This window comes from Trematosphaeria pertusa (genome assembly GCF_010094035.1).
Source record: "Trematosphaeria pertusa strain CBS 122368 unplaced genomic scaffold BU26scaffold_2, whole genome shotgun sequence".
Lineage (NCBI taxonomy): Eukaryota > Fungi > Ascomycota > Dothideomycetes > Pleosporales > Trematosphaeriaceae > Trematosphaeria > Trematosphaeria pertusa.
The window spans coordinates 1,484,225-1,503,705 of NW_022987213.1; the positions used below are offsets into that span (position 1 = coordinate 1,484,225).

The window sequence follows — 19,481 nt, forward strand, 5'->3', positions numbered from 1 at the left end:
CTTTAATTAATATAATAATCTATATGTTTAGATTATTACTCTACTAATAGAGTAGCTAGCTAGAAAACTATTCTAGTTAGTACTTAGAACGCCTAAAATAGTATTCTTTAAACCTTTTTTTCTTATTCTACTTCTTACTAAACTAGCCTTTATCTATTAACCTACGCCTAATAATATATCTAGTTTCTATATAGTTTTCTATTCTATAAAATTAGTAGTAATTATTAAACTCTCTTCTATTAACTACTTTTATTCTACTTAATTAATTTATTATTAAAGCTATAGATAATATATAGCTCTTATTATTATATTTAATATAAAGAGTTAGAAGTACTAAATAGATATATACGTAGTTATAATTAGCTACTTACTCTAGAGTATACTTAACCTACGCGTTACTCTTCTTCTAATTATTAAATTACCTAATAGTAAGTACGAGGTTTTTTATATTATCTATAACTTTCTTAACTAAAGAATTAACCTACTTCTTAGTAGGTTTAACCTTAATTACCTCTTTAGGCTTATATTTCTTTAAGTATAGTAGCTTTAATACTACCTTAATAGCTTACTTAGCTAGTTCTTAAGTATAGAATTTTGTAGATAGTTCTATATTAGTAAGAAGTTCTTTCTATTATTTCTTTATTAGAAGGTATTAATAGATTACTGTAATTCTATAGATTCTAAATTAATTACTCTAGAGTTAATACTTTATTAGCATCTTATATAGAACTATTCGCTTTTAGGTATATATAAGTTTTTTAAAGAAATACTACTCTACTTTCTTCTTAGATACCTATCTCTTTTCTATAGTAGCTATATAGTAGTTATAGAACTACTAATAGTATTCTCTAATAGAAAGTACGTCTAACTAACTAGCTTACTTAATTTAGGCCTTAAGAAAGAATTAAGTAGCTCTATAGTAGTCTTTATCCGTAATCTTAAATTCTTTCTTAAGGCTTATCTTAAACTACGTCTAATTAACTCTTAAGTTTTAATAGCTTATTAGGTTATAGATTAACTATTAGAGCTTATAGATATAAAAGTATAGTATTATTCTCTTTCTAGCCTTACTCTTCTAGCTAGCTCTATCTACTACAAAGTTATAGTTCTCTAGAAAGTATGTAATATTTCTTCTATTAAATATTAGAGCGTTTAGACTTATAGGTGCTAGCTTAATATATATCTTATTAGCTTTCTTTATTTCTCTTAAGAGTATAGTTAGTAGTAGTGCGTTTACTAAGAATAAATCTATTATATTATCTACCTAGTCTCTAAAGGCTTAATTATTACTATTAACGCTTAAATTATTATCTTTATTAGAATTAAAGGGGTTATAGACGTTACGATACGTCTAAGAATTAGAGTGTATAGACTAGTCTACTTCTCTATAGAGGTAGTAGTGTAATTTCTAAGGCCTAATATCTTCTTAATATTCTTCTTTCTCTTCTACTTCTTTCTAAACTCTTAGTACTACTTTTTTCTTCTCTTATAGAGGTTCTCTTAACCTTTTTTCTTTAGTTTCTAGTGTTAGATAGTTGCTTAATATTCTACTAGTCTCTATAGTAGGTACTCTCTACTTAGAGTACGAAAATTAATAGTCTTAGGTAGATATAGTAGTATAGTTTTTAATTATTTATTTATACGTTATAAATAGAGTATTAAAAGAATATTTATATTACTACTCTGTTTTTTAATTATATATAACTACTATTAGAGATTATAGCTTTTCTATCTTCTTACTAATATTCTCTTTTACTCTTAAGATAGCCTTTACTATATTCTTCTAGATCTCTTACCTAGATACTAATTAATAGGTCTAATAAACAATCTACTTATAATCTTAACTTAGCTAATAGCGTACTTATTAGTAAAAGATATTTAAATAAGTAGTAAGTAGTTTATAAATAATTAAATAACTTAGTATAATAGAACTTCTCTCTATATATATATATATTAATAATAATTAAAATCTACTACTCTTCTCTAAGTATTTATAAAATATTCTCTAATATTTAGTAATATATAAGTTACCTCTCTATAGTCTAACGTTACTATATAGCTATACTCTAATTAATAATTAGCTTAATCTTATTTCTAAATATTTGTTATATTCTTCTAGTAGTCTTCTAATTAATACGTAATAATTATAACTAGGCTTACGTAGTAGTTTAATAGTATTTTAGTACGTTAGGTTTCTTAGTTTATTAGTTTAGTATTTCTTAGTACAGCTTTTTAGGTTTTAAAGTAATTCTCGCTACTTATTTAGAGTCTTACTAGGTTCTCTAAGTATTAATTACGTATTAGATCTTCTAGTTCTTTGTAAAGAGCTAGGTATTCTCTAGAACTTGTTATTAGGTATTCTCTAGCTACTCTAGACTAGGTATTCTCTAGTATTTTCTAGGTATGCTATTATCTTCTAGTAGTAATAGATTAGGTATTCTCTAGTTTCTATTAGAACTAGGTATTCTTTAATCTTATTGCTATTAGGTATTCTCTAGCTCTTACTATTAGGTATTCTCTAGTTTTTATTAGACTAGGTATTCTATTAACTTCTAATAATAGCGCTAGGTATTCTCTAGCTACTCTAGGCTAGGTATTCTATTATCTTCTAGTAGTAAGTAACTAGGTATTCTTAAGAACTAGGTATACTATTATCTTCTAGTAATAAGTCTAGGTATCTCTTATATTTATCTAGAAGCTCTAATAGACTCTTAGGTATTTATAGTATTAGGTCTTCTAGTTCTTTGCAAAGAGCTAGGTATTCTCTAGCACTCTAGCTAGGTATAATAATTCTTCGTATCTTAGTATTTTATACGTAGTAGCTTTTAAATAGTATAGTTATTATAACGTTAGATTCTAATACGTTCTTAGAATATTTATAGCTTCTTATACCTTAATTTTTAATTTTTTAGTATTACTACCTTAATAATAATAATCTATCTCTTTCTATAGCCTAATAGACTATTAAAGCTCTATAGGCTTTACTAAAAATATAGAGTAATAAGTAGATAAGAAGCTTAATCTATAAATTAAGCTAGAAAGAAATAAATTAGTATTTAAATAAGTATAGTATATAATATATAGATACCTTTCTTACTAATTAATATTCTAATATAATATTAATCGCGTATAGCTATATTACTAGCTATATATTATATAACCTCTTAGCCTTATCTTTCTAATCTAATACCTTAACTCTAGTAACTATTAGAGTACTATACTATAGTATAATATAAGACGTATAACTAATTAGTAGCTTAAATCTATAACTAGATCTATTATCTAGTAAATTTACCTATTACTAAAGCTATTACTCTAAATAGAGTTAAGAACGTAATTTAACCTCTATAACTATATTTTAGTTACTACCTAAATTATAACTACTAATTACTCTAGCTAAGGTATATTTATTCTAATAATTTTAGTTTTTATTAAAGATCTTCTTATTTTCTAAGCTTAAAGAGAACTATTATCTATAACTTAGAGAATATAAGAAGAAAAATAGCTTAAGAAAATAATTATATCTACTATAGTAAACTTATAGAAGATATAGTACTAGTATTAACTTCTCTTAGTAGACTATAGATAAGATATAATATAAATATCTAGTAGATTAGCTCTACTAAAACTAAGCGTAATATTATAATATATCTTTTAATTAGGCTAGTACTATATCTTTAAGCTTTCTAATAAGAGAAAGTCTTATTTTTCTTTTTAAGTATATCTAATAGAGACAAATAACTTACTATATTTATATTAGTAATTTAGGTCTACTCTAGATTATAGTATAGTATATCTTTAGTAGTAGTATAACCTTCTATAAGATCTATATAGATAATAGTAAGGTAATTAGTTTTATAAGTTAGGTTTATAATAGAAATATAGCTAAGAATTTAGTATAAGAATTTAGTTTAAAACATATTTAAAGAGAATTCTTACCTTCTATAAATACTTAATATAACTACGTAGTAAGATATATCTAAAAGGCTTAAACTAGAAAAAATAATAATAAGTAAATTAAAAATAATAAAAAAGAGTAGATAAGTTTTTAATTAATTTCTATCTAATATATAACTATTTTATATAAAATCTATATTAAAGCTCTTATTATTAATATAGATATAACGATAAGTTAACCTAATCTAGTTAGCTAACTATTAAGAATAGTTAGCTTAGTCTCTAATAATATATCTAAAGTAAAAACTTATAGTTTACTTTAATTTATTCTTCTAAATATATATATCTTTAATCTTAATATTATTTATATTATAATCTTTAATTAAGTAATAAGAGTTAGAATTACTAGTACTAGTATGCGTTATATTACTATCTAGTATTAAGTAACTAGACCTTAAAAAATACTTTAATTAACTACGTACTTAATTATAATTTTATTAATTCTATTTAGATCTATATTCTTAAAGAGCTTATTATTATTAATTACTCGTTAAATCTTCGCGATAGTTCTATTCTTATAAGCTTGTTTAATAGCTCTAGTAGAGCGTATAAAACCTAGTTCTAAAGTTATAAGTATAATAGTAATTATTCTACTAAGCTTAGTTTTAATACTTCTAATATTAGATATATTTACTAGATAAATTAACTACTAAGTAATTAAGTAGAAATTAAGAGTATTACTAAGCTTAAGAGTATTTAAAGTACTAATTTTAAGAGCTAATATATAAAACCTTAAAAGAAAAAAAGATTTATATATTTAAAATTTCTTACGCTATAGTACGTATTCTCTTATACTACCTCTAGCTAGATTAAGATAACTATCTATCTTTTTACCTATATTACTATACTATAGCGCGTAGATATTTAAATATTTTAGTAAATAATCTAACTAGATAAATAACTAGTAGGTAAGTCTATAGTTATAATATTACTATACTATAGTACGTAGATATTTTAGGTTTTAGTAAGTAGTCTAACTAATAAGTAATTAGTAAGTAGTTATTATTATAAAATTACTATACTATAGCGTATAGATATTTTAGATTTTAGAAAGTAGTCTAACTAATAAGTAATTAGTAAGTAGTTATTATTATAAAATTACTATACTATAGCGCTTAGAATAATTATTAGAGAGTATAGTAGACTACGCTATTATAAGTAAGAAGTTAATATAGAAAGCTACTATTTTCTATACTATAGTTTATATATAAAGCTAGACGTATCTATTTCTAATATATTAATTCTAATATAATAATAGACTAGGTTATTATTATCTATACTACCTAGATATACTATATAAACTCGATATAACTATGTATACTAGGTCTAATCTAGAAGATATTTAAGATACGCCTTTAGTTATAGTAGTCTAGAGCCTAGAGAATATCTTAGAGATAGTATAAAAGCTTTAAGAAACTTTCTAAGAAGCCTTAACCTCTACGCTACGTAGATAGCTTAGAATAGTTTCTTAGCACTAGCATCTCTTAAAAACCCTGCTAGGCACTCGATAGCTTCTTATCGAATCTATTACTGTTATTAGGCATCTGTATGCATTGCGCCGCGCCGACTTAGGCGAATAGTAGCTATCTACTAGTACTCTTTCTCTTAATACTATATAACTTTAAAATAAGAGATTATATTAAACTTATTTTAATGCTAAAAATACTGTAGTAGCATCTACTTAGTTTAGGTAATAATACTGCATGTAATTATTCTAGTTATTCGTGAGGCTCACGTGATGTGTCCGTGCGCAGGAGCGGTCGCACTTCATAAAGCGCGATCTAATCTTTCTTCACTCTAGACATCACTTACTTAGCAACCCCCTACTCCCGACCTATAATGGCGCTACATATCGGGCAGATGCTTCGCGGAGCCAAGTGGAACTATCTCCTGGTTGAGGCTCTCGGCAACCAGACCGTAAGGTCCAATGTCTTTAAGGCCGAGATAGTACCGCGAGCTCAATCTAAGCTTCCGGGGAAATGGTTTGTCTGCTAGATAAAACGCATGTAACGTCGCCCGCTGATTCCCTCCTCAGGGCTGTTATCAAGACCACCTCGGAGAAGAAGATTCTGGATATGCTGAAGCGTGAACACGACTCCTACATGAATCCTGCTGTTCGTTCGTCTTCGCACTTCCGAGCCATGTACGACGCCATCAACGACTACAATAGCTTAACGAATGAGACGCCGTATTGTCTGGCCTTTGAGTGGATGGATTGTACTCTAAAGGAGGTTTCTTCTAAGTCCCACAGGCGGAATTCTGCGTTGCACAAGAGCATCTCTAGAGCGGTCCTAGGGGCACTTGCCGATTTGAAGTCACAGCGACTCGTTCATACAGGTACGCGCTGCCCTCTAGAGGCTGTATACTTCTACACATACTAAGAAAATCAGACATTAAGAACGACAACATTTTCATCTCCAGCCTCGACGGACCATCTCCAGTGGTGAAGCTGGGAGACTTGGGGCTAAGTATTCGTTGTGTCCCGATCAATGATAAATCATGCTGACGCCCTACAGTGCGACCAGACGGCTTTAACGAGTATCCTGTCCAACCGTTTGCGATGCGCGCCCCCGAGGTCTGGTCAGGAATAGGCTGCTTTCATTGTTCCGACGTATGGGCTTTTGCTGTCACGGTTAGTCACTCTACCACCTTTTGCTCGTGCTCAGACTAACGCGGAAAGCTTTTCGATTGGATTTCCCCTTGTGTCTTCGGCGTCAATGACATGACCCCGGGCCACTGGCCACAGCCGTGGGCAATGGCAAAGCTCTTACGACTCTTTCCTCGTTCAGTGACGGTTCATCCCACCGACTTCGACTACAAAGATTATTTCAAGATTGCCCAGCTAATTGAAAGGTCGGGGTATAGTGATAGCACAGAGCAGAAGTGTTTCGAGACACTTTCATTTGAGGAGGAGCTTGGAAAGATGGATATACCGCCCGCACTATCAGACTTCTTTCGCTACCTGCTCGTCGTTAACCATGAGCGAAGACCTACAGCTATAGAAGCACTGAGGTCGCCGGAATTTCAACGTCTTGGCTAAGGGGTCTAACTTATTTGGATGTAACATGGGAGAAATTCTCCACTCGATAGGTTTATGTAGGAATATTTTGCGCTTGCTTATCTCGAACCAAGCACGCGTATTTTAATGCCGGGATACGAACTGACGCACAAAAATTCTCGTTCTCCACGTGTGAATAGCCTAGCCTTTCGAAGTATTAAAAAAAATTTCATCAACCGAAACCAACATCTTAACAGGGCCTGTTTCCGTCCCTTTGCACGCGCCGTTAGCACGTAATCTGCGTGTAGGACAAATGTAGTAGTGGTATAAGAATAGCACGAATATTTTGTTAAACGCCTTCGGCGTCTTGCTCCTCCTTCGCGTTTCTTGCGAGATGCCAATGCCTTCCTTGCCTCTCCTGCTTCCTTCGCTTCTCGTACTTTCCAAGTCTCTTTCCTTGTGTGGCGTGGCCGTTTCCGGATGGGAGCGTCTGAAGGTGGGATAATGGGCTCGGTGAGCGGACACGATCGTTTTCACGTTCACAAATTCCATCGAGGACTGTCGGTGTCGAAGGGATCAGGGTTGCTCTGCTTCCGGCGCATTCTCGAGAGTGGTCAGTTCTAATATATGCACATTAGTTGATGGAAGCCAAGTAGAACTTGGTGAGATTTTACGTAGAGTGATCTCGGCAGTAGAGGTCGAAGAATTGTGCAGTCTTGAAATGATCTCCGCGGTATTCTCTTGCTCCTTGCCTTCTGTCGCAGGCTCCAACCTATCACCTTAGTCTGTCCGTGTCCAGCTGAACCGTTGCAATTTGTAATGCCATCCGTTGATTTATAGGCACTGCCTCCAATCGAGGTGTCCTTATGACGTGGTCCTTTCACGCCATTAGTTCCGGAGCAAAGCGTAAAGAGGACGGAAGAAGCAGCGACGAGAGGCCGGGGCCAAACGTGGGAGTTGGGGATTCCAGATTCAAAGAGGGTTGCATTTGGATCACCCCGGCGTTGCGATCTTGAACGGAGCGATGAGTCACCTCTTCATGTTGCGGAATAACATTCATCCGACCGCCGTCAGACTAAAGCAATTTTTTTTTCTTTTCTTGGCGGGGTCGCTCCCCTCGTTCCTCATCCAAGTCACAGCACATCACGGGCCGCACTCGATGTTGAAGCGTTTCTCCTCCCCATCGAGTAACAGGTATGGAAGAACAATGCCGACACAATCGCCCGAATCCTCTCCAGCAAAAGGATAGCAAACGCCGTAGGATTCCAGCCCACGGATGCCACACATACGATCGAGCGCAGGAAACACACAGGCTCCTGGCAGAGGATCTACAGCGAGATGAGAGACAAGTGGAGACAGGATCTTACCACGCAGGAACCGATCCCCCCATTTATAACACCACCGTGGCAGCGGGGCCCAAAGATCTACATAGACAAAGACGCTGAAACAGCCCGACAACGACACGATAAGGAAAACAAAACGGACCAGGGCCTCAGCATCTATACGGATGGGAGCGGGATAGACGGCAGGATCGGTGCCGCAGCAGTGTGCCCATACACGCAGCAGACACGCAGCGTATACCTAGGACTGTCCACGACGTCTACAGTGTATGCAGCGGAACTATACGGGATCAGCTTAGCACTGCAGATAGCGCAAGCATACGCGAATGGAGACGGAAGCAGACGCAACGTCGCCATCTACACAGACAACCAGGCCGCCATATGGTCGATCACCAAAGCGGAAGGACGGACAGGAGCCTACATCCTCGAGGAGATCGCACGCCAAATCCAGGACCTCCAGGACAGAGGACGACCAGTGCAGGTCCGATGGGTGCCGGCCAGGTTCCGTTCTCCCTCCAGTAGTCAACTCGAGCCTCGCTGATTGTCTCCCACCCAACTTGTTCGCCGACCGAAGCTGCAGATGTTCGTACTCGTTTTGGGAGCGGCTCGGGCGAAGAGCAGAAGGGTGGAACTTCGCCTTCTTCTCGGGGTCGCTTTGGCGTCTTCGCCTGCTGAACGGAATCGGGTGCTGTCTGGATAGGATCGGCACCTTGGAGGCGTAGGCTTCTGCGTCTTTGTTGCGACGAGTTCTTAACAGCGGATGTGATGTGATGCGAGGATTCGTCGTAACGTGGTGGCTTTACTGATGCTACCTCGGTGTGTTTGTGCTTTGAGAGTCAGCGCAGTTACGATGATAAGAGTTGCGACAACGTACTTTTCTTCGCCTGGGTTGGCATACACCGTCTCTTTTGAGCGGCTAAAGGTGCTGAAACACTTGCCATGTCGATTGGAATCGTAGGGTCGAAGCGCTTATATGTGTTGTCGCCGAATTTGAAGTGGAGGGTTGACTAGTGGAAGTCAGGATACGAGTCCGCGGGAAGCCAACGAAAACGCAAAGCCTACGCAACGCCGAGGCACCTACATGGCACTAGTCCAAATCCGTTCCAGCACTAACATGGCCACTCCCATCGTCCCTCCTGGCCTGCAGCGACATGAGAAGCAAAAAAACAGCCATTTAACGTCCATCACTGCTAGTCGAGAAACACCCCATACCGAGAAATCTGAGGGGTACTTCAACTTCAAACGCATCAAATTCCATGCACACGCTGATAACTGTTCCAATGCCATATAAGTTATGTGCTATAGCTATTTCTAAACATCTAGGACCCCTTTAATCTAAAAGTTACGTGCGTATTGCACCTCCTCGCCTAATTCGCGCAGAGGCTTCTTTTGTGGCGAAATAATGTCCCTTCGCTATAGAACCACCATTAAGCTCTTACCACGAACAGTACACATAAAAGGGCTATATTCGAGTATTAAAGCCATATTACGATGGTAGGAAGCTATTATCAGCCCTATGGCTGCTGTCGCACGCAAATTCATGCAGGGCCGCCACCCCAATTGGTACCTCTAACCGGAACGATTACTAGCCCTGGCTAGTGCGAAACGGCCACATAATCATCAGTGTACTCCGCAATTTGCATAGTGGCTGCCAGGCCCGTGGCGGTGTGAAGTCTTGGCAAGCCGACCTTAGCCCCGCAGCCTTGCGATCCAACTCAACCACGGCCACGCCTCCAGTCAACCAACTCACCTCTTACAGAATTCGCCACCTCACAAGACCATGGCCGGAACGGGTCGGCCGCCCTCCCTGCTAGCGCGATTGAGGTGTTCGCCTTCTAAGAAGACATCAGCGTGGCAAATCCTTTAGAGGTAATTGTAACGGCCGTCAAGCTACAGCCTCGTGGCTCTTGTATTGGCTCTATGAACAAAGACTCAAAGCTAAAGAAGAGAAAGGAAGCAAGAAGGCCAGCGGGCAAAGTAAAATGTTGACGCCATACCGCCACTGCCATCTCCGTGCTGCAACTGCCATCTCCGTGCTGCAACTGCCATCTCCGTGCTGCAACTGCCATCTCAGTGTTGCAGCTGCCCTTGTGACGATATCAAATCAAGACAAGGCCCACGACCGTCACAGTAATTACATGACTCCTTATGTTGTCAAGAAGAATGCATGCTGAAAGCTTCTCGGTGACAAATCACATAGGCATATATTCGCACTTGTTACCATAATTCTGGATAAAGTAAAGTTGTAGCAGAAGTAGGAAATATGAAAAATGCTAACGTATTCCACCACCGAGCCGGCCAAACCACCGAGCCGGCCACTTTTTCTTGGCACAACCAACACCACATACACAAGACAATGCATCAACAAAATAACACTAATTTATTTCAGCAAGAAGGCAGAATTGATCTTGCACTTCAGGCCTATACTTCAGGCCAAATTCGAAGCGTACGACGCGCTGCAGCAGCTTTTAACGTACGACATCAGCGGCTCTCTGATCGGCTTCACGGAATCATGTTTCGACCCCAAATACAGCCAAACTGCCTCAAGCTTACTGCAACCGAAGAGCAGACGATCGTACGATATATACTCGACCTAGATTCGCGAGGATTTCCGCCCCGGCTATGCGAGGTAGCAGATATGGCAGATAAACTATTGACTACGCGTGGTGGGATACCAGTAGGCAAGAACTGGCCTTCGCGGTTTGTGTCTTGTACGGAGGAGCTTAAGATGGCATTCAATCGAGCAAAGGACTGCCAGAGGATACTCCAGGAAGATCCAGAAGTTATCAACGCGTGGTTTAAGCTCGTACGAGACACAAAGGAGAAATACGGCGTTTACGACAATGATATCTATAACTTTGATGAGACAGGCTTTCAGATGGGTATAATTGGCTCTATGAAAGTTGTTACAGGCTCAGAGAGATGTATGAGGCCTAATCTCGTACAACCAGGCGATCGGGAATGGGTTACAGTAATCCAGAGTATCTGCGCTGCTGGGTACACAACCCCACTATTCATTATCTACAAAGGACGCGTCTATATCTCTGTATGGTACGAAGAAGCAGATATACCATACGATTGGAAGCTCTCAGTCTCTGAGAATGGCTGGACAAATAACGCGCTTGGTCTTGAGTGGTTAAAGCACTTTGATGAGCATACAAAGACGCGTCAGGTGGGGTCGTATAGGCTGCTCATCCTCGATGGCCATGAGAGCCATCTTAACCAGGATTTTAAGGATTATTGCGTCGTACGAAAGATCCTTACCCTCTGTATGCCTGCGCATTCATCACATATCCTACAGCCACTTGATGTGGTATGCTTCTCGCCGTTAAAGATGAAGTACTCACAGCGTGTACGAGACTTGGCACGCAAACGCGTCTACTATATTAATAAAGAAGGCTTTCTTCCAGCCTTTAAAGACGCGTTTTTAGACGTGTTTATGTATGATAACTGCAAGAAGGCCTTTGAGGCATCTGGACTAGTCCCTATCAACGCGCAGGTTGTTATTGATTGTCTTAATGTACGATTATGTACCCCACCAGAAGCGCCCCTACCAGAAACTCTATGGCAGTCGAAGACTCCAAGCAATACACACGAATTTGGATCACAATCGAAGCTAGTAAGCGAATCCTTCGTACGATCACTAATAACTGCCCAAGAAGGCTTCTCAAAGCTTATAAAAGGAGCTGAGGAGATGCTATATAAGAATATACTAATGGAGGCCCGCGTACGAGAGCTTGAAGAGCAATTGACAGAAATAACTAAGCGCAAGGCGCGTAAACGGAAGCGGATCCAGCATGGTGGTACGATGGAGTATGGTACAGCAGCATTGTATGTAGCTGCTGAAGTATCTAACACGCCTCAACTATCTAAAAAGGCGCGTGGTGGTAGTGGTCAAGAAAGAGCACAACCAACTCAACGGCGCTGTGGAAACTGTGGAGAGACTGGCCACAACGCTCGTATGTGTAAAAAGGATAAAGAAGAAGCTTCTGAATCTGATACAAGTCTGTCGTACGTAAATTCTTCAGCTAGTTACGAATAAATCTATATTTCGTACTTGGTGTTGGTCGTGCCAAGAAAAAGTGGCCGGCTCGGTGGTTTGGCCGGCTCGGTGGTGGAATACGTTAACTATTTTCCTCTATATAAAATTCCAAGATTTGTTAAGTTTATATCACATAGCCATAGCTTTCCAGACCCAACACCAATGCCAATCATCTCCCCTGACACAGCTGAACATGACGGCCGATACTCTTGAGGTAGCCACAATAGGTTCTCTGTATTATATGTAATCCACACTCCATCTGAACTTACGGCTCCACCCTGATATAGGGGTTTTTGAGCGTCCATACTATTCGGCGTATCCAAGGCTGGTGATATACTTATAGTGATGAGACCAATGTCAGTGCGAAGGCATGAGCCGGTAGAATCAAATGATATGTTGAGAAGTGCCTTGCCAGCATTGAACGTCTGGAAGCACTCGCCACTGCTCGCATTCCAGATCTTGACGGTTCCGTCGTACGATGCGGATGCTAGCCGTGTCGAGTCTTGCGAGAAGGACACTGAGCTGATCCCAACGCTATGGCCCTCAAGTGTCTGTACGCACTCGCCGCTGGTCGTATCCCATATGCGAATTTTGCTATCGTGCGACGCTGATGCCAGTCGTGTCGAGTCCTGCGAGAAGGCCGCTGAGGTAACCCCAAAGCTATGGCTCTCAAACGTTTGCAGGCACTCGCCGCTACTCGCATCCCACACCTTGATGGTGCTGTCGTACGATGCTGTTGCCAACAGTGTTGAGTCGTGCGAGAAGGCCACTGAGCTAACACAGCTGCCATGCCCCTCAAGCGCTTGCAAGCACTCGCCGCTGTTCGCATCCCAGATCCTGACTGTCTTGTCATCTGATGATGACGCTAGTCGTGTTGAGTTGTAAGAGAGAGCCACTGAATTAACTCTATCGCTATGTCGCTTAAGCGTCTGCAAGCACTCGCCGCTACTCGCATCCCAGATTTTGACTATTCCGTCGACTGACGCTGACGCAAGCCGTGTCGAATCGTGCGAAAATACCATTGAGGTGATATAGCTGCTATGCTCCTCAAGCATCTGCGAGCATTCACCGCTGTTCACATCCCAGATCTTGACTGTCTTGTCATCTGACGCCGACGCTAATCGTGTCAAGTATTGCGAGAAGACTACCGACCTAACACAACTGCCGTGGCCTTTGAGCGTCTGCAAGCATTCGCTGCTAGCCATATCCCAGATTTTAATTGCTCCGTCGATTGACGCCGACGACAGCCGTTTGAGGCCGTGCAAGAAGACCACTGAGCTGACAGAACTGTTATGGCCCTTCAGCGACTGCAGGCACTCGCCACTACTTACATCCCAGATCTTGACCGTCCTGTCATCTGACGCTGATGCTAGCAGTTTTGAATTATGCGAGAAGACTACTGAGCTGACTGAACCGCTATGACGCTCTAGCGACAGAAGACACTTGAAACTACTTGCATCCCAGATCTTGACAGACTTGTCGTATGATCCTGACGCTAGTAGTGTCGAGTTGTGAGCGATAGCCACTGAGTTAACCGAACCGCTGTGGCCTTCTAATGACTGCAGGCACTCGCCACTTGCATCCCAGATCTTGACAGTCCTGTCGCTTGAAGCCGACGCCAGCCATTTCGAGTCCTCAGAGAGGGCTACAGACCAAACTTCGGCACTATGTCCCTCAAATGTTCGTACGCACTTGCCACTGCTCCCATCCCAGATCTTGACAGTCCTGTCGTTTGACCCCGACGCTAGTAGTGTCGAGTTGCGGAAAAGGGCTACTGAGTTGACATATTGGCTATGGCCCTCGAGCGTCCGCACACACTCGCCGCTGTTCACATCCCATATCTTGATAGATTTGTCGATTGATCCCGACGCTAGTAGTGTCGAGTCGTGCGAGAAGGCCACAGAGTTCACATGGTGTTTATGGCCCTCGAGGGTCTGGAAACAGGAACTCCATGTATCTCCTATGCTTGGCCTAATCGTGATCCACTGTGGTTCTTCGTTCTTAAAATGGCTTTTTATTAGGCTACTGGATGGGCTGAATACGAGTGCAGACACGTATACTTGCAAAGGACTGCTCTCTATTGCCCACTTATGAGCCATGATGAATCGATGCGCATCTCGAACCAGTTCCGTTAATTCAGCTGCATCGGCTCTTCCCTAGTCCGTGTTAGCGTGGAATATACATAAGCAGCTTCATGATGTACGTATTACCTTCATTAATTTCTCAAGTTTCGCCATGGCGATAACACCTTTTGGCATGCTTTTGCACAGGCCCAGGGCCTCAAGCCAGTAGAGATATTTCGTTCTTAGGAAGTTGTCGACAGGGCCTTGATCCTGTAGCGGGACCCTATCATGTGCAGAACAACCGTGATTCCAGTCGGAGAGGTGATCAATCCAGTAGATGCACGAATACCGCGATGCCGCTAATGGGTCCGGGTCCGGTTCTTCTACCTGGTCCGCGGGATATCCTAGCGCACGTACGCCGTACATGTCTCGTCGGAGCGTCTTCGACATAACTTGGAGGGATCTTAAGAAGATAGCACGGTGGACCTCCTTCATTCCGTTTGGGAAGATGTCGCTAACGGCCTTTGTGCATAGGAAGTCTTTTGCAGATTGATGCACGAAGTAGACCGTACCGCTTCGAATCGTAAGGAACGAACCGCATAGGCCAACGATCTGTTGGACTGAAGCAAGGTCATCGGCCATATCCTCAAGCGGTTCGCAAAGATATGTCAGCTCGCTAAGCGCAACGGGCCGATATACAATGGCGACCAAGGCCAATATGCGCTTGCACAGGTCAGCATCGTCCGAGCTGCTTATGTGCTGCATCATCCGATTGTAAAGAGCGTCGAGTCCGGGTGGAAATGCTTCTAGTTTCGCGAGCACCTTCCATCTTGGTATGTCGCCAAGATTTTGACAGACTAAGGCTACCCAGAGGAAGGTGTTATACGCATTTGAGGTTAGATGAGCTAACACAGCACTCTTCTCTTTCTCTTTATAACTCTTTTCTAGCGCCAGCTGATCCACTCTATGCCGAATGTAGAACTGAACAGCAGTAGACACTGAGGCCGCATTCAGCTCGAGGCTAAGTGTTACATTCTGTCCTGCTCTCTCAATACGCTCCTCGATATTAGGCCAGTTGCGGCTGGAAACGATCCACTTAACTCGAGCAGACACGCAAGACGTTTGCACGATGAAGTCTAGCAGTTTCGGTAGTCCAGTGGCGCATTCGTCGAGCGCATCAACCATCAAGTATGTGTCCTTTAAACTCGGGTCTCGGAGGACGTCTGAGAAGATTTCAGACAGTGCAACCCAGGCATTTGCGTCCTCGAAGAGTGCTTTGCCTGCATGGTCGTGCTTCTTCCGGATATGCGAGACAAGCGATGGCTGCTGATAAACAAGCATGTATAGCAGACCTCGCAGGACAGCTGTTGCGCTGTTAATCCGCGAGTCTGTAGCCTGGAAGAAGAAGTAGGACAGAAGAGCTGTGTTGGTCGTTGAGTCTGTCAGTTCGTTTGCAATTCCGCAGAGCAGCATCGTCTTGCCCTTGCCTGGATCGCCCTTGATCCATAGCAGCCGGCTCTGCGGGTCGTCACGCCATTGTTGGAAGTCGGAGTTTTCCAATATCCAGTGGTAAGAGTCCTCTAGCAAACCACCCTTGGTATCTTCTATTCGCTTCTTGTCATCACGAGGATCCGTTAGGCGTAGGTCTCGAAGGCATTTGTTCAGCTTCTCGATTTCCTCCTCAAGCCGTTTGAACGCACTCGCAGATCCTTCCCCATAGCGAAGAGGCATTTCGACGTCAAAAATACCAAGTAGTGAGTACGCTTTGTCTTCTTCGACCTTTGTATGGCGGCATTGTATCCACCGAAATCGCTCTTTGTCGCTGAACTGAGATAAAGGTGCCCCTTCGAGTGCTGCATCAGGAATCCCTGTGATTTCGCGAATTTGTTGCTTCAGCAATCGTCTGTCGCCAAGTTTTTTCCGTTCTTGAGAGAAGAATTCGACCAAAGTTGGGGCAAGAAGCTCCTGGAGGGTCCAGCCTCGTGTAAACCATCTGCTTGCCCGAAAAGCTGGCTCCCAGGTAAACTTAAGGGATTCATCGCCCACTTTTCGCTTAGCCGTCGAAACATCCGATAGATAGACGTAGCATTTCGCCGCATTCTGGTACCAGCGGAACATAGAGTTGATAGCTTCTTGAAGCTCGACGTGATTTGATTTGTTAATGCAGCAGGTGTCCACCCAAAAGTATCGCAAGCCGTCGCGTTCAGCCTGTTGTCCGCAGAACTGGATCTTATTGTAGCCAGTCTTATTCTTTCCAGTGCCATCCATCAAATCTCCAAAGGTGACCTCTTCGCCCTCTCTCCAAGTATGCGAAAGGATCGCATAGGGAGGGATAGGATCATAGCCCACCAAGTCCTTTGTGAGGCTAAACTCGCCAGTGTTGCTGCGTAGCAAAAGACGCATTACTACGCGGGGAGTTCTAACGGACGCATGCAGAGGAATAGGGTCCCAGAGGGTCAACGTGGCAGCCTAGCTAAGGAGACGAGCACGGCAAGTCGCCTGAGAACGTTGGTCTTAGCTCTCGAGGTTAGCTCGCATACAAGGAAATAGGGACACTGAACTTTACCAAAGGAGCGCATCGAAAGGCGGGATAGTTCCAGAGTACTGTGAGCTGATTCTGCTGCCTGTTGGCATGTTAAGGGAGGTTGAACAAGCTCAGCCCAGGAAGGGCGTGGCTGTTGCACAGCCGCAGTGTGGCGCGGTAAGGCTGACATGTGGGGTTTGCCGAAGGCGATTTTGCAATGCAACAAGCTGAAGTGGACGAACACCTTGATGACGCTAGCAGGGAGGACGGCCGAACCGCACCTGCCAGGAGCTTGTGAGGTGGCGAATCTACAAGAGATGAGTTGGTTGACGGGGAGGCGTAGAAAGTAGCCAAAGGATGAGTTGGATCGCAAGGCTGCGGGGCTCGCTTGCCAAGACTTCACACAGCCACAGGCATGGCAGCTACTAAGAAATTTGCGGATTATGTGGCTCTTTTGCACTAGCCAGGATTGATAATCGTTCCGGTTGGAGGTACCAACTGGAGTGGCGACCCTGCATGAATTTGCGTGCGACAGTAGATACAAGGCTGGTAATAACTCTTAAGCATCGTAGTAAGGTTCTAACGCTTAGATAACAACGTTATAAGTATTATGGAGTGGTAAGAGCCTAATAGTAGTGCTATAGAGAAGAAACGCTGTTTTGTTAAAGAATATAGCTCTCTGCGAATTAGGTGCGAAGACGACAATACGTAACGTAATCTTTAGATCGAAGAGGTTCTAGATATCTAGAAATAGCTATAGCATATTACTTATAGAGAATTATTATAAATATTAACGTGTGCATAGATTTTAAGTTACTTAAAGTTAAAGTACCTCTTATATTTCTTAGCGTAGAGTATTTCTCGACTAGTAGTAATAGACGTTAAGCTCTTAATTTAATTAAGAGAACGTTCTAGTTAGTAGAAGAAAATAATAAGTTAAGATAGTATAAGAGCTAGGTTCGTAGTCTCTACTACTATAAGCGCCTCTAGAATACCTAGCTAGGTAAGTTAGCTATAGGTAGTACTATCTCTATAAGCTATAAGAATAAGAGGTGCTAGTAGAGTAGGTTAGGTTAAATTTAGCTATTTAAAGGTAAGAAGTAGAAGAATACTCTAAGAGGCGCTATATATAGAAGTGCTAAGTACTAAGACGCTAGGCTAGGTTACGTAATAAGATTACGTAACCTAAGGTAAATTTCTAAACTAGACTATTATATTACTCTCTCTTATAGAGAGAGCTTATCTCTAAGCTCTAAAATATACCTTCTAGATCTCTCTTTTTCTAAAACTTCTACGTTATACTCTTAACTATCTCTTTTAGCTTATAGTAAGTATATTTATATTAGTTTTAAACTAGAAGTACTTTTATAGCTACTATCTTCTCTCTAGTTACTCTATTCTCTATAGAGCTCTTAACTATAAGAGCTAGGTTCGCGGTCTCTACTACTGTAAGCGCCTCTAGAACACCTAGCTAGGTAAGTTAGCTGCAGGTAGCACTATCTCTACAAGCTGTAAGAATAAGAGGTGCTAGCAGAGTAGGTTAGATTAAATTTAGCTATCTAAAGGTAAGAAGTAGAAGGCTGCTTCTAAGAGGCTCTATATATAGAGGTGCTAAGCGCTAAGGCGCTAGGCTAGGTTACGTAACAGAATTACGTAACTTAAGGTTATGTAATCTAAGGTAAATTCTAAACTAGACTATTATATTACTCTCTCTTATAGAAAGAGCTTGTCTCTAAGCTCTAAAATACGCCTTCTAGGTCCCTCTTCTTCTAAAACTCTCGCGTTATACTCTTAACTATCTCTTTTAGCTTATAATAAGCGTATTTATGTTAGTTTTAAACTAGAAGCGCTTTTATAGCTACTACCTTCCTTCTAGTTACTCTACTCTTATAGAGATTTAAGCTAGAAGGCTTGTTTTCGCGTCTGTAGAGTAGCTTTGTTATAGGCTCTCTTCTTAGTAGCGCCTTCGCGTTACTCTTGTGTCTTCTACTCTTGCGAGTTTTAAATTCTCTACTATCTTCTCTAGAGTCTCCTCTTTTTTGTACGCCTTAATCTAAGTATCTAATTATAATAGTAGCTCTAGCTTATCTAGGTATACTACGTAAAAGTCTCTTACCTTATAGAGAGCGTTAATAAAGCCTATAGCATTATACTAGGTAGAGTTAGAATTATAAGTAACCTATATAGCGCGGTATTAAAGGCGATTTTAATAAAGACGGCTATCTAGAATTTTATATACAGGCTATTCTAGATTACTATTTACTTTAATAGGTAGCTACTTAGGCTCTACCTACTCTAGTAGTAGCTCTAAGGCTTTTCTTAGCTAATTAGCGTAAAAGACGTTATGCATACGTATATACGTAGGTAGCTAGAGCTAAAAGAAGTAACTCTTTATAGTAATAATTAGGTAAGAGCTATATATCTATTAATCTAGCTTTATACTAGGCTAATCTATTAAAAAGCTACAAGGTTTAACATAGACAAGGTTGCCTACTATAAAATTAGGTTCTTAGCGCTTTTTATTTACTTAGAGCGCCTGCCTAGCTTACGCTTTCGC

At 40.8% G+C, this 19,481-nt stretch overlaps 6 protein-coding genes across 6 annotated transcripts; 2 read left to right on the forward strand and 4 right to left on the reverse strand.

Annotated features, from left to right (window-relative positions):
- Positions 1 to 5,770: 5,770 nt before the first annotated feature.
- On the forward strand, positions 5,771 to 7,076 carry BU26DRAFT_447348 (kinase-like protein). The gene is made up of 5 exons (XM_033824651.1): positions 5,771 to 5,939; positions 5,993 to 6,294; positions 6,348 to 6,431; positions 6,474 to 6,589; positions 6,638 to 7,076. The coding sequence occupies exons 1-5, from the start codon at positions 5,797 to 5,799 to the stop codon at positions 6,995 to 6,997; spliced, it is 1,005 nt and encodes a 334-aa protein (XP_033689522.1). The 5' UTR covers positions 5,771 to 5,796; the 3' UTR covers positions 6,998 to 7,076.
- BU26DRAFT_514413 (uncharacterized protein) lies at positions 6,986 to 7,754 on the reverse strand. Its single transcript, XM_033827832.1, has 2 exons — positions 7,630 to 7,754; positions 6,986 to 7,575 (listed from the first exon to the last, which is right to left on the reverse strand). Exon 2 carries the CDS (start codon positions 7,505 to 7,507, stop codon positions 7,157 to 7,159), a length of 351 nt encoding a protein of 116 aa, XP_033689523.1. The 5' UTR covers positions 7,508 to 7,575; positions 7,630 to 7,754; the 3' UTR covers positions 6,986 to 7,156.
- Positions 7,755 to 8,533: 779 nt separating this feature from the next.
- On the forward strand, positions 8,534 to 8,794 carry BU26DRAFT_409944 (uncharacterized protein; the record flags this gene model as incomplete). Its single annotated transcript, XM_033822919.1, has 1 exon — positions 8,534 to 8,794. A coding segment is annotated over one exon (261 nt), but the record flags the coding sequence as incomplete, so codon positions are not given.
- Positions 8,795 to 12,477: 3,683 nt separating this feature from the next.
- BU26DRAFT_447355 (uncharacterized protein) lies at positions 12,478 to 12,924 on the reverse strand (the record flags this gene model as incomplete). Its single annotated transcript, XM_033824652.1, has 1 exon — positions 12,478 to 12,924. A coding segment is annotated over exon 1 (165 nt), but the record flags the coding sequence as incomplete, so codon positions are not given.
- BU26DRAFT_409867 (WD40 repeat-like protein) lies at positions 12,757 to 13,230 on the reverse strand (the record flags this gene model as incomplete). Its single annotated transcript, XM_033822918.1, has 1 exon — positions 12,757 to 13,230. A coding segment is annotated over one exon (474 nt), but the record flags the coding sequence as incomplete, so codon positions are not given.
- Positions 13,231 to 13,425: 195 nt separating this feature from the next.
- On the reverse strand, positions 13,426 to 17,237 carry BU26DRAFT_447360 (beta transducin-like protein HET-E2C40; the record flags this gene model as incomplete). Its single annotated transcript, XM_033824653.1, has 3 exons — positions 16,967 to 17,237; positions 14,548 to 16,913; positions 13,426 to 14,493 (listed from the first exon to the last, which is right to left on the reverse strand). Coding segments are annotated over exons 2-3 (3,324 nt in total), but the record flags the coding sequence as incomplete, so codon positions are not given.
- Positions 17,238 to 19,481: the final 2,244 nt, after the last annotated feature.

Bases quoted from the DNA above. Each gene is read 5' to 3' on its own strand.
- BU26DRAFT_447348 (XM_033824651.1), top strand. From the start codon at position 5,797: ATGGCGCTACATATCGGGCAGATGCTTCGCGGAGCCAAGTGGAACTAT. The intron at 5,940-5,992 runs GTTTGTCTGCTA...TTCCCTCCTCAG, and splicing joins TCTAAGCTTCCGGGGAAATG to GGCTGTTATCAAGACCACCT. The intron at 6,432-6,473 runs GTTGTGTCCCGA...GACGCCCTACAG, and splicing joins AGACTTGGGGCTAAGTATTC to TGCGACCAGACGGCTTTAAC.
- BU26DRAFT_514413 (XM_033827832.1), bottom strand. From the start codon at position 7,507: ATGGAATTTGTGAACGTGAAAACGATCGTGTCCGCTCACCGAGCCCAT.